The 13,774-nt window shown below is 51.4% G+C and overlaps 1 protein-coding gene across 1 annotated transcript in view; it reads right to left on the reverse strand.

Moving 5' to 3' along the window:
* The window catches only part of PLB1 (phospholipase B1), a 143,031-nt gene that overhangs the window by 15,932 nt on the left and 113,325 nt on the right, over window positions 1-13,774 (reverse strand). The window contains exons 45-50 of the mRNA XM_042933363.1: window positions 8,481-8,546; window positions 5,249-5,309; window positions 4,411-4,469; window positions 2,401-2,468; window positions 2,111-2,154; window positions 1,798-1,897 (exon numbers count right to left, since the gene is read on the reverse strand). Of these exons, the coding sequence (XP_042789297.1) occupies window positions 1,798-1,897; window positions 2,111-2,154; window positions 2,401-2,468; window positions 4,411-4,469; window positions 5,249-5,309; window positions 8,481-8,546 (398 nt within the window). The remainder of the gene's footprint in view (window positions 1-1,797; window positions 1,898-2,110; window positions 2,155-2,400; window positions 2,469-4,410; window positions 4,470-5,248; window positions 5,310-8,480; window positions 8,547-13,774) is intronic.

Genomic DNA, 13,774 nt, shown 5'->3' on the forward strand with positions numbered 1-13,774 from the left:
GACAGCAAGCTCTTTGTATAGGCAAAGAAGTCACCTTTTGATTTTTTGTATCTTTTAGTAACTACCTTGGGGTTCGAGCCCCGTCCCGGGTTTCCATGACTTCTTGCTTATTGGTTGATGGAATGGGAAGTTGGACATTGAATAAAACTTTGAAACTAAATATCCTAATATTGGCAAACGTTTTGGCGGGCCTACATATCCTATACTATACTCAGTATTTTCCATGGGTTAGTAATCTCATTTCATTCTTAGGACAATGCTGAGAAGTAATGAGGGAAAGGAGAGTAAGCCATTGACTTCAGTAAGCAAGGTTGGGAAGTTGGTCTATGACTCTCCTTTATCTGCATTGTCATTTGGTATGGTGTTGATAAGGATGAGTGCACCTCAAGAAAAAAGATAAATACCACAGCAGAGCAGTTATGATCCCAATTTATGGATGAGGAAACGAAGACTGAAGCACTAAGTGACTTGTCCAAGGTCTCGCAGCTAGCCATCTGGGAGCTGGGATCCGGACACAGATGGTCTGACCCCAGGTCTCATTATGCTAGGTGCTCTGCTGTGGTCTTTATCTTTTTCCTGAGGTGCGCTCATTCGAATCCAACACCGTGCCAAATGACCATGCAGGTAAAGGAGAGTCCTAGGACAACTTTCCAACCTTGCTTACTCAGGTCAGTGGCTTACTCTCCTGTCCCTTATCACTGGACATCAGAGACGCTCAGAGGGAAGCTACCCGTCTCGGCTACTTCCCCTGCCACTGACTCCTGGTGGAGGCTCCGAGCAGCAGGAAAACGGAGAAGGCGGTAAGAGGTGAAGCGAGAGAGGGGCTCAAATGTCAACAGACTGAGGAGTCAGGCCCTGGTGAATGGAGCCTGGGCTGCACAATCATAATAAAACGAGGACAGTGGTGACAGCAGTCATAGCAACAACAGTAATTCGATGTTGATTTTATGGCCCCATGAAACCCCGTGTAACAAAATAAGTTCTTCCTGCTTGTGACGTTGAGGAACTGACATGGCTTCCTGTGGTTCGGAGACTCCGGCCGAGCGTGGGGCCCTCCTTACCACGTCTGAGAGGAACGCTCCGTGTAAACAGAGCGGGTCAGTGTCGTTTCCCTGGTGATCTGAGCGCAGCAATCCTTCTACAAAGCAAATACCCAGCACACTCTGTGCAGAAAAGCAATGAACTCTGTCAAGCGTTCCGGCTTTAATTATCTGGGTTGTTGTCGATAACAGAAATCGGAGTGAAAGCAAACAGCCGCTGTGCTGTGTCGAGGGCCCTAAGCTCTAACTCCCTAGGGTCAAAAGATGGCTTTTACAGAGCCAAAGACTCCAGGTTCCGAGGTACAGGTGGAGAGAGGGAGGGAGGCCGCCCGTGGGGCCATGCCCTGAGTTCTCAGCACCCTTCCCGTTAGCGCTGAGCCCCCCCTCACTCCTCCAGGCAGGGAGGTCAGCTGGTGTCAGCAGGACAGGGCCAGGCCACCCTTAAGCTCTCCTGCTGTCCTGTGAACTGGTGACAGCCCAGTGAGCCTGGCCTCTCCTGGCTCCTCTGACAACCTTGGGGCATTCAGGAAACTTTGTCAGCCTTAGTGTCCTCGTGCTAGTCCCCACCCTGAAGGATGTGAGGATTGCAAGAGCTAATCCACTTGAGGGGTCAGGCGTGCAGAAGCGTCCTGCCCACGGCAGCTTTCATTGCCCACCTGGGGCCAGGCTCCCAGACACACCCTTCTCTCCTCCTTCCCATTCTCCTGGGACCTCTCAGCCTTGCCCTCCTCTTCCTCCCGTTTCCACGGCTACTCACCTAGCTCTGGCTCCTTCCACGGCCACATTCAGTCCTGCTGTCTCCTCCAGGGTACCGGTGGAGAACCCAAGGATGTGAGGGTTGAACTTCTTCAGAATGTCTTTTAAGAGGGCGAAGCAGACAGCACAGGTGAGAGGGACGGAGTGCCGCCTCGGGGCCCAGGCGTGGGGCAGGACCAGTCTGGGTCTTTTCAGGGCTGGTGGACTCCCCTCCTTGCAGATGACCTTCTCCGCCCTTGCTCAGGGGGAGGCTCTGGCCTCAGCAAGGGGTTGTCGTGGGCGTAGTCACGGTGCTTCTCTGTGTTGCTACTTACTGGGCAGTGTGGTGTGGGTGTCCAAGATGCCGTCCCCTCCAATGCTGGGGAAGAGAAAGCACCTGTGTGAGGGTCACCCTGACCTGCTTCTCCACCAGTCGTCATATTTCTGAGTCAGAACCAGAGAGTCTGCCCCTGACACAGGATTCCCACTACCCTCGGGACTGACAGGAGCATCAGGGAGCCTCCTTGCATCTCAGGGCCAGACTGTGGGAACCCAGGCTGATCTCTGGAGGGGTGACAGGGGTGGGGGGAATCATCGTTGGAAAATGAGTGGAGAGCATCCTCACCTCCAGGAGACTCCTCTCCAGGACATGGGTAGGTCGCTGGAGTTGCTTGGTCTGGCTCCCAATGCTGTCTGTGAAAGACGAAGAGAAGGCTCCAGAACTGTGCTGGGCCTAGGTGTAGGCCGAGGGGACTGGGAAGGGCCCCTGTGGCCCTGGCACATGTAGCAGTGGGGAGTTGGATTTACCTTTTCTGAAGATTGTACCAGCTTTTCTCCAGGCCACTTAATCTCTGGGTTGTCCTGACTCCCTACTCCTCTACACATAACTCATAACCAAGTCCTGGAATGATCAAGATTCTTCCTTCCCAGCCTCTCCAGCTCCCATCCCTTTCTGTTTGTCCTCTGTGCTACATTCCTAAGTGAGACTCTTGCCTCCTGTTGTAGACGACACTCTGGCCTCCCACCTGACCCCATGGTCTCCAGTGTCTCTTCCCTTCTCACTGGAGTGCCCACCTGTACTTCTGAGCCCACCTCTTTCTTCACACCCCTCCCCCCTCCTGTCTCTGCCTTTCAGTGGGTCTCTCTTACCACTCGGTCAAAGCCAAACCCCATTACCAATGTTTTGAGCTCACCACAATCTGGGTTCTACTTCCCTTCCCTCGTTCACCCCCTGCTTTCTAGTCCACACAAACCTTCAGGTGTAAGCAAATTGATCTGAAGCATGAAGTCCTTGGACCAGCCTACCTAGTTACCACCCACTGCATCCTTGCTGGGAAAGCTGAACTACCCGCTTTCCAGTCCTTAAATCTCTAATTCCTCCTCTAAGACTCTTCTCAGTTTCAGCCTCCTGTATGAAGCTTTCTCTAAATGTCTTCTCTTAAAAAAAAAAAAAAAAAAGAGAAATTCCTCTTTGAAACTTACAAAAGTAATACATGTTCATTATAATTAGTGAAATGATACAAAGATTCTGTTAAAAATTAAAATCTACTGGGGCACCTGGGTGGCTCAGTCGGTTAAGCGTCCAACTTGGGCTCAGGTCATGATCTCACAGTTCTTGGGTTCGGGCTCTGCGTTGGGTTCTGTGCTGACAGCTCAGAGCCTAGAGCCTGCTTCAGATTCTGTGGCTCCCTCTCTCTCTTCCCCTCCCCTGCTCATGCTCTGTGTCTCTCTCTCTCGAAAATAAACATTTTAAAAATGTAAAAAAATTAACAATCTACCCCCACCTTATTAATCTTGCCTCCTGCCGCCTGTTCTACATCTCTCCCCCACCCCCACCCACAAATACACATCATCAGAGCTAATTAATGGTTAAGACCCTGGGGTTTATCCTTCCAAAGCTTTCTCCATGTTTATATCAAAATTTACCACATTCACACGCATATGGGGAAGTTGTTTTTCCAGAAATGAGTACCTGATTTTAAAAGGCCCATGTGTCGCCTATATGATTATATATCTCCTTCTGTGTAAGTTGCTTAGTTTTCCAGCTTGACAAGTTTCTTAAGGATTATGACCACATCTCACACTTCCCTCAGAATGGTTAGCAGAGCATCCTGTATACAGCAATAGCTAATACAATTTGTGCAGAGAAACTACACTATATGTAGGAATTGGGCTCTCTCTGCCCCCAAAGAACACATCTGCAAATGGGGTGAGGAGGTGCTAAGTAGTGTGTAGGTAACCACCCCCCCCACCCACCCCCCTGCCCTGCACACACCGCTCTGTGAGTCTGGGTGGTTGGAGATGAGTTCCCTGATAAAGGCAGGCAGACTCAGATAACTACGCCATAATACACAGATAAAATGCTTGGGAACAGTAGGAAAGTGGGGACGGAGGGGGCGCCCTCACGGAAGAGGTTGTGTTTGAGCAGGACTGTGGAAGGGCGGAGGGCAGAGCATTCTAGATTGCCTGGTGAGGTCTTGTGGCTGCCTGGCTGGGTTTCAGTGCCTGACACAGGTAGGTTCTCAGTACTGTCAGCTAAGTGCTGAATGCAAAGCCAGTGTGGAAGAAGTGTGCATTCTACACAGGGTCTGGCTGGGTTAGGGGGTGCCCATGCCCCTCCTGGCTCAGCACTCACAGTCAATGAGTCGCCCATCGCGGCCACCACTTTGATGTCTCCTGGCCGGAGCTCGTGGACTAGGGGAGACAGGAAAAAGAGGATCAGGGAGACTCTTCCGTGTAAAGTAGAAGCTTAACTAGGAGTTGGAGATTCTGCTATAGTCCCTTGGGCCCCTGTTAGATTTATTTCCAGCTTAAGACTTAACAAAGTTGCCTCTTCCATCCATTTGGAGCAACCAAGGCACTGAGGGTAATGGGCTTGATGGCTATCGGCCATCCTGAGAGGAACCCCATTCACACTGGGGTAGTCCAGGAATGTGCTGGTTGCAGGAGTCTTGAGCATAGGCAGATAGGGCCCCGATCCCTGACTGTACCTTCCCTACTGGGCAGGGAGGCCTGAGGGGCTGCCACTGAGACTAAACAGGGATGAGAAGTATGATCCATGCAGATGCCTGGGTGGGTCAGTCAGCTGAGCACCTGACTCTTGATTTCAGCTTAGGTCATGATCTCATGGTTTGTGAGCGAGCCCCACGTCGGGCTCCATGCTGGGTGTAGAGCCTGCTGGAGATTTTCTCTCTCTCCCTCTCCCTCTGCCCCTCCCCTGTGCTTGCTGTCTCTCTTTCCCTCTCTCTCCTTCTCTCTCTCTCTCTTAAAAAAGTGTGATCTATGGAGAGGCCTGGGAGCCCAGCAGTGGTTGCAGGCTAGCTTTTCATGGACTGCCCAGGATTGAGATCCGTACTGCACGGGAATCAGCAATGTCTGCTCAAGGCTCCAAGGTATATTTGTAGGGTGTCCCCCCAATCTGACACTTAGCAAAGTCCTTAACTGAAGAGGATAATGATGATATTTCCACTCACCTGAGGTGGGGACGCTGTTGGAAGGATTCCACTCTGTACACAGGAAGTCACTGCCCCAGTTCTAAAGCAACAGGAGGAAAGACAACAACAACACCCACAACTCATTGTGCAGGAGGGTTAGCTTTGGTCCAGGGAGAACTGGCTAAGGAATTTTTGATGGAGGCTAGAACTGTGTCCCTGTAGGGAATCACGTGTGGGCAGGAACCATTCACTGTAGATGGTCTGAGAGGAAAATCAGGAGAAACTGGGTATCTACCAGTTTGCCCAAAACACATAATGCGCAGGCACACATACGCATACTCAGTGCTTCCCAGCTCAACTCATCCACACTCTTCGTGGAGCCAGCAGTCACAACAAAGGGGGAGAGAACAGTCAAAGTGCTATAGGTGGTCTCCCAAAGGAACATAGATTCGGATGCCCTAATGGAAGATTACACATAGGTTTTGGTGTTGCCGTTTAACATTCAGCCACTGGACACTGAGTACAATGCTGGGGCCACAACAATATTAGAATATTTTTAGGAAAATACCATGAAATTTTTACCATTGTAACATTCCTGCTTTCCGCGTATCTTTTTTGCTCGTGTGTATATATATTTTTGCATATTTAACTTAATAGCCAACCAATTTCCTGTGTGTGTATAAATTAGTGCCTGTAACCTGGATGCCTTTAGTCAGATTCCCTTGTCTCTAGAATACAGAGCACATTTTCTAGGTGCTGGAGGAGGGGATGGGGTGGGAAGCACAGGGCACAGAAATGACCAGTGTCAGTACGTTGAAGGAGAAAGTCTCTTCCCCAGAGTCCCCAACACTTGCACGTCCCCAGGAGGGTCTGAAGGACAAGCCCAGGGCTGAACGCATGGTAGGGCTTTGCAAGCAGGTGACGACTGGGTGACTGTTTCTCTGGGGGTGTGACTGCCAGAGGCTTCTGTTGCTCACCTCTTCTGTTTAGTCAGCAGATGGTAAAGACCAGCCTTGTTGAAAAGTCTCCTCTCCCGAGGGAGCAAAGATGCAACGTCTTTAAAATATTATTTGCTTAAATCTGATAGAAGTGAGTTTATCCCAAGAGGTTGCTCTTGGGATAAATTCATCACACTGATGTGGAAATTCTATTGAAATCAAGAACATGCTTGTGTGCAGAGGACAAACATCTGGGAAAAAGCAGCTTCAAAGAAGTTCTCTAGCTGGGAACCCTTTAGAAATGTCTCAACTAGCTGGTGAGCCAGAGACAAGCATGCTCCCTGCAGCTGTAACCAATGCAGGTTGGACTTTGAGCACGCTCATCTGTCACAAGGGAAGAACCACGTGCTATACCCTGCACCAGGGCACCCGAATCCCCTGGGGGTCTTGTCGGACACGGATTCTGAGTCAGTAGGACTGGGGTGATGCTCGGGATTCGGCATGCCTAACAAGTTCCTCGGTCATGTTGATGGTACCTGTCTGTGGCTACTTTATTTTTATTTTTTTTAATTTTTTAATTTTTTATTTTTGTCTGTGGCTACTTTAAATGGCAAGGTATTGAAAAAAATAACACCTTCTAGGCCCGGGGTTTAACTTTTAGCAGCAGAAGTAAAGGTTCATGAGGCTGTAAGATCCAAGAGGGCAGGCAGAGAGCTCTCTGCTCACCTCATCTACCCAGCACTTAGCATAGTGCCTGCTCCAGTCAGGAATCCGATAAGTAAATCAATGCCTCGTTGACAGGAGGCAGCTGACATTTCGGTTATAGTGGATTTGGGGCCATGGTTTGCCTGGGACAAGCCTCCGTTGGGCTAATGGGAGCCTGAGAGAATCCAGAGAAGCTGGACAGCCGTGAGACTGACATGGCTCATTCCCCAGAGCTCAGCATCTAACCGTCCTTGAAGAATTTCATACAAGTGAGCCTCAGCGCTCCCGCTGGCTTATGAAAGGTCTTCACTCATTCCTGCTGCTTTCGACCCACTTCCCACACTAGTCAGGGAGATCTTTCCACGCAGTGAACAAGATTGTGTTCCCCTCTCCCAGAAGGTCCAGGGCCTTCCCACGTCTCTCTACTTGAAGCCTCATCTTCCTCGGGAATTCAGATTCACTGTGACCTGGGCCCTGACAACCCTTCTGAGCTCACCACCCCACCGCCCTCCCCCTTATTCACTTGCCCACAGCCACTCCGACCTTCTGTCTCTTCCTCCAGTCCCCCAACTCAGCCCCACTTCTGAGCCCTTGCACTCTTAGCCCTGCCTGGGACCCCGGCTTTGGCTTTCCAGATGGCCAGGGACTTCTCATCACGTGCATCCCAGCTCCTAGCTCCCCTCCTCAGAGAGGCCTGGTCTGTGAGGCTCATCAGAACTTGCCACCCCTCTCTTGCCCCTTCACACTTTCTCAAATCACCTCCCACGGAGCCGCCCTCAGAGCTGAAAGGATCGCGTAGAGCTAGGTATCCGATGCCTCTTCCAGTAGATTGTAAGCTCCCTGAGGGGTGGAACCCATCTGTGTGGTCTGCTCTGTCTCTCTGGAGCAGTGCTAGGCACATCGTAAGTGCTCATTATGGAATGACCTCAAACTCCTCAAGGAGAGGACTATGTCTGATACTTCTCTGAGTTCCCTCCAGCCCCAGCACAAGACTGGACATATGCCATAGGTGCTTAGCTGAAACTGGTGGTTGAGCCCCCGTCCTGGTGGCTGACGGATCTTGTCTGGACCAGGCCTGCGTGGCAAAGCATCTTCAGGCCATCTTTGGAGTAAGCAGTCCCTAAAGCCACGGGCCTTGAACCTTCGGGGTTCCTCAGAGCTAGAACAATTGACTTGAATCAGACAAGCCCTGGGGACCCACCTGGATATGTGTCAGCTTCCTGTTGGGCCCGGCCCCTGGAACTGAGGCTCTTCCCACTCAGCTTCCACCTTACCGGAAGTCTATGGCTCATCAAACCCACCACCTCCCCCTCACCCCTGCTTGAAAGGCTGAGCAGCCTAATCAGAAATGAGGTCTGTGCAAAGGTTCACGAAAGCCAATCCACTGGCACTTCGTCTAGTTGGTTGCTGATGTCAGTAAGCACTTGAGAACATGTTAGGACAAACCGGGAATTTCATGGCTCAGGAACCTTTTTTTTTTTTTTTTTTTTTTCACATTCCAATTTCCAGTATGTAAGATGGGTGCATTTCTGCTTAAGCTCAGACTCTGGAAAGCGTACCACACCCTGAGTCACTGGCAGGTAGAAATGCTTTGTCCCTGAGAGAGGCAGACGTGCGTCAGGGGTTACCTCAATGGCCGGCTTGGTGGGGTAGGTGTAGTTGCTGTTCCGGGGAGTTCTCAGGAAGGGCTCGTTCTAAAAGAGAACAGAAACCACAGGGAGAGCTTATCTGACAGCCTCGAAGGTTACTTAGGAAAGAGGACTAACAATGCCGTCCTCTCGATTTATTTAACACGACTCGTCTGCATTTCAATAGTAAGAACGGCCTAAACTTAATTTAATTCATCCTCTGAAGGGTTTTATGTAACAGCTTTGGCAGGAAGTGCAGAGACCTCAAAAGGGTTCCGTGCATGTTCTTCTCAGGGTTCTAGGGTTTGGTTTTCACTGTAGCAACAGAACGTCTATCTACCTAATCCTCAGAATGATCGCTTTTATTTCCTTTGTACCTTCTCCAAGAGATCCGCATTATAGCATTTTTTTCTTTTCCAGAAAGTATTGACGATCAATATATTTTCATCTTTTTTTTTCCCTTGCCTCCTTTGAACTTTGTGTCTTACTCCCTTCAGGTTGGCTTCATGTACTGTGGTCTTATTTTTATTGTGAGACAGCCTCTTCATGTCCTAACCTATTTCACAATTGGTTTTCTCCCAAGCCCGGTCAAGATCCAAGTGCATTCAGTCACAGGTGAGGGTTAATTGAAGCAGGAAGAAGAAAGTAGGCAAAGGAGAAACAGGGGAAACACAAAGTAATGAGAAAATGTAAAAATGATAAGAAGCAAGAACAAGTTAGTAAGCCTGAGACCAGGAGTTAGCAAGTGGCCTAGGGCCACCAACAGTTTCACCAGACGTGCTCTGTGGAATGGCCGAAACATTTAGGTTAAAATGGGAATAAGAAAGAAGAACCAGCCTGTTGGAGGAGGGGGGTCCCTGGGGATCAGTTCCAGGGGTTGAAAACTGACTGCCCGTGGGCTAAACTGAGCCAGAAGACATTTTGTTTTGTTCTCCTTTATTTTGGCCTGACTGGTGTTAAAAAAGAAGAGGGGTGGGGAGGAGAGAAGAAGAGTCTGAATGCTTTAAGAAAAGGTGCATGGTCTTCAGTTCCGGCCCTCCCACTGCCTCCTGTCCGATACCTAGTCCCATCCACCCAATCGTGTTCCTGCCTGGCCTGGCCTCTGAGTTTGCAACCCCCGAAAGCCCCCATTTTACAGATGAGGGGCAACTGAGGTCCAGTACAGGGGAGGGACCTGGTCCAGGTAGAGAGCAGGTAGTGAGTGCAGAGTGGGGTCTGACTGGACAGGCCTTTCTCACAGCAGGGTCAGGCCAGTGAAAGAGCTTGTCGGTCAGGCGGAGGAAGAGGAAGTGAGGGACTCAGCAGTGGCCTTGGAGGACTGAGTCTGCATGTGCAACACTGCAGGCCCGGCACCGATCCTGGCTCCCCGGAACTCCCACGTGTCTCTCCCTCCTCCTGAGGCTCAGCCTTCCTAGCTGAAACATGGGCCTGATGAGTACTGAGAGCCAAGGGCAGGAAGCGTGCAAGGCCGCGGAGGGCTCACAATGGCACGTCACCATGGCTAACTGGGCTTGTCTCAGCTGATATTGTTGGCAGCCGCTGAGCATTCCCCATCCGAGGAGGGCAATGTGGGAGCATTCTACAAATAACTGACCTACGTGTGTGTAAGCGGCCCACGTGTTCAGAGCCCTGTTCTAGGTGCTACGATGAGGGGAGGGTACAAAGAGGCCCACAACCCGGTCAGACAGAAAGCATGAGATGACGCTGTGAGGAAGTAAAGCCTCAGAGACCAGTGTGTCCAGTACGTGCAGTAATTGCTGAAGAATTGGCTACAGGATCTGGGGACATATGGACCTCAAGTAGGAGACTCAGTGCGTGGAGGGTCACCAATGGTTTTCCCCACCACGTCAAGGGAGACCTGACTGGGTACAGGGTCTGGGGGCTGGAGCTAGCCCCAGAGTGGCCAGCACAGGAACAACCAGGGGGCAAAGACTCACCCTGCCCTTCTGGGAGTCCTGAAAGGCCAACTGGAGAGTCGGTTTGGTCACATGACCCAAGGGTTGGAGGAGAGGCCAGAAAGGGGAGACTGAGTCAAAGGGGTCAGAGGTCAAGGAGACACTGGAATGCTGTGGCGAGTGAGGCCAGAGCAGGAACAATGAGAACAGGTCCAGGGCAGTGGCAGAGAGGTAGCCTTGTTTATTGACCATTGACCACATAGTGCATGCGTGAGTCACAGCGGTGGAAGGGCCTAGTGTGGAGCTGATAAGGTGGAAAAGGGACTGATTGCAGCGAGTCTGACTGGCTCTCTGAAGCTAGATCTGTAACGCCAGTAGGTAGAAAGTGAAGCTGATGGGATGCCAGCACCAGGGCGTGTGTTCTCCTAGGCAGGGCCGTGCAGAGATGGTGTGGCCTGCCTGGGGTGGCCAGTGCCAGCACAGCCACCTGTCATGAATCAGCACCGTGAGTCAGTGGCTACAGGGAAGGTCATGTTCGTCTTGGCTGTGTTACTAGGTGTGAGGTTCTTCAGGGAAGGAGTAGAGGTTTTCTTCTGTCCTGTGCTGCTCAGACCAAACGAGGAGGGTACAGTCAAGCCTAGGCACCTACCCAAAGGGGGCCTACATTCCAGGGGGCATACCTACCACATGAGGCAGGGTTTGGAAGGCTTGTCTGAGATAAGAAGAAGACGAGGGAGGGTGCGGGGGGTGGGGGTTGGTGCTAGTGACAGGAAGGAGGACATAACAGTACTATATGGAATGCCCTTGGCCTCTCTACCCAGTCCCATCCCATTCCAAACGTGCTGGTTCATGACCGACTAATCTGATTTCACAACTGGGCAGCCAGTTGAAAGGTGCGGCCTTGAGAGCATGGAAGTTTAAGTAGACGCCATAGAGATGCCTTGGGAGGAATAGCTCAGTTATTACAGGACACATCCCACCCACAGGACGCCAAGGCCCTCCCTGATGAGATCCTAAGGTTATAGAATTCTCTGTTGTTTTTATGGTGGGAAGGGCCACAGGACGTTTAGCACACAAAGTGATGAGGATGTGAATGGAGGTGGTGGCAGGAGGAAAGGAAAAGAGGACAGGTGGGGGGGCACTAGGAAGGCTCCTATCAGATAGGGCACCCGATGTCCCACACCCACAGACCTGTGAAAACCACAACAATACAGAAATAGGGAAGTCCTAAGGATCAGACGGTTTGGGGAGACAAATAGTGCCTATTTTGACATTTCTTACTCAAAAATAATTTTTTGGTTGGATGTTTGTTGAGTTTGGGGTGATGGTGAGGTGGGGCAGGATTTAGAAGTCCAAAGCATTCAAAATATAATAGTGTCCCCCATATGTAATTCAAAAGAGAAACACTGCTAGGCAGTAAAGTAAATATAAGAGAACCCAGCAGACCTCTCCTTTTTCTCAAGATGAAAGATTGGTGAAATAGCACTTAACGTTATTTCAGTTTCTCTCTTTCTCTGTCCTCTCCCTTCTCGGTGTCTCTCTCTGGTTCCCCGCTTTGTTGATACCCTGGCAATACGTTTAAGCTGCCTTCTGGGCAACCTTACGCCACCCAGGGCACCCCAGCAGGAAACATCTCTTCCAGGTTAGAAGAACAGAACTGGAGTTTAAGAAAGGAGAAATGAAGACACGGGCTGGGGAAGTCTGGGCAGAGAAATTTAACAGAAAACTGTGGAAACCGACAAATCTGAGCGAGGGGATGTGGAGACAGAAAAAGGGAATCGAGGTGGGACAGGAAAGTGGGAGAATGTCCCCATTTGGGAAACAAGAAGAGACAGTGACTAGAAAGACAGTCCAACCATGGTGGCTTTGCCTCCAGGAATGCAGGCAGAGATGAACTTCATGGAGAAGGCGGTTAACATGGACAAAGGCAGAGAGAGGACAAGAGGAATAGGAACAGAGAGAGACCCATGTTGGTTTTCCAGCTGGTTTCTTCAAAGCCTGGAGAGGAGCCACAGCCGGCTGCCCTGGGTTAGGGGAGGCGTGGGCAGAGAGGCAATGAGAGCAGAAAGGGGACAGCGGTCGCAGTCCACAGAGCGGCTAATCAAAAGCTGGCTGGAAGATCATGTGTCCAACCTGAAAGTCTGACAGAAATCCATGGAGTGCTATTACGTGCCCGACCCGCCTGGCAGAATACCTCACAGTTGCCTAGGGCAGGGGGAGGAGCAGGGAGGAGGCTGAGAAAGCTCTCCAGTGCTCCCATCCATCCGGGCCCCCTTCTCCCCGCTGGGTCCTGCCTGTTGCCTCTATGTTTAGACACAGCTAGGACTAAAATATGTTCTGCCTGGCCCCTGTCGGCTCGCACTGAGATGTTGGTGGACTTTTATATAGCTCGGAGGCACACGGGAGGGAGCAGATGGGCCAGGGGGACGCAGGGTGCTGCGTTGCCTGGTGTGGGGAAGCGGGGCTGGCCAACAGATGGATCCTTTCAGAACGGGCTCTGGGGTTGCCTGGCAACCACTTCTCCCAGGCTGGGCTTCTCCAGTTCTAAGAGGCTGGCTTTGCTCTCCTCTGCTTACCAATGGCTCAGTCAGGCTCAGCCCAGAAGCTGGAGCAGAGCCCACTGTGGCCCGACGTGCTGGTTTGAAGCGGCACCCTTTTGTGGCTCCTTGCCTGGTTTGGGGCAGAGAGTGGCACAGATCCCCTTGAGGCCCATGGTGACAGAGCTCTCCCTGACCCGGTACCTGGGCTCCGACCTGGTACTTAATAAATGTTTGTGGGGAGGAAGAGCGAATGACCGGTCCCTGGAAGGAGTTATTACGTTTACTATTTAACGGAAAGGCAATTGACAGATCGGAGAGGATTTTCCATGGCTGATGTTCAGGATGGACATCCGGGTTGTCAAAACACTGAAATAGCTCTGGTATGGTTCACAGCCACTGCTCTGAGTCCCCAAATGCCCCCATTATGTAGGTTGCCTGACCCCTCCCCTGGAAACTCCTGGACAGCCTCAGGACCTAGCAATTAAACAGTCTACACCTGGCACAGTAGGGCTCCCTCTGGGACCTCGCCCCAGCCCTTCAGCAGATCTGACCACCGGGCTGGAGGCATCCGTGTTATATCGTTTGCCTATTCCTTCGCTCCAAGCACTAGACCCAGCAACCCAGCCCTTTGCCCTCACTGCCTTCATTCTCTATGCCTCCTTCCCACTGCCCTTGCCCTCCTGATGGTGCACGAGGCTGGGCTGGGGGAGGCAGCAGGTAGGGAGCATGGGTGTGAGCTAGGGTGCCCACGCTCCCTGGAGCCCTGGTAGACACATGGGGGAGCTGCCAGTCAATTTCTTGCTCAGCCCTCAGGGCAGGAGAGGGTGAGGCCGCCAGACCCAGCAGGGAAAGGGTCAGG

The sequence above is a fragment of the Panthera leo genome, chromosome A3 (assembly GCF_018350215.1).
Source record: "Panthera leo isolate Ple1 chromosome A3, P.leo_Ple1_pat1.1, whole genome shotgun sequence".
In the NCBI taxonomy this organism is placed as follows: domain Eukaryota; kingdom Metazoa; phylum Chordata; class Mammalia; order Carnivora; family Felidae; genus Panthera; species Panthera leo.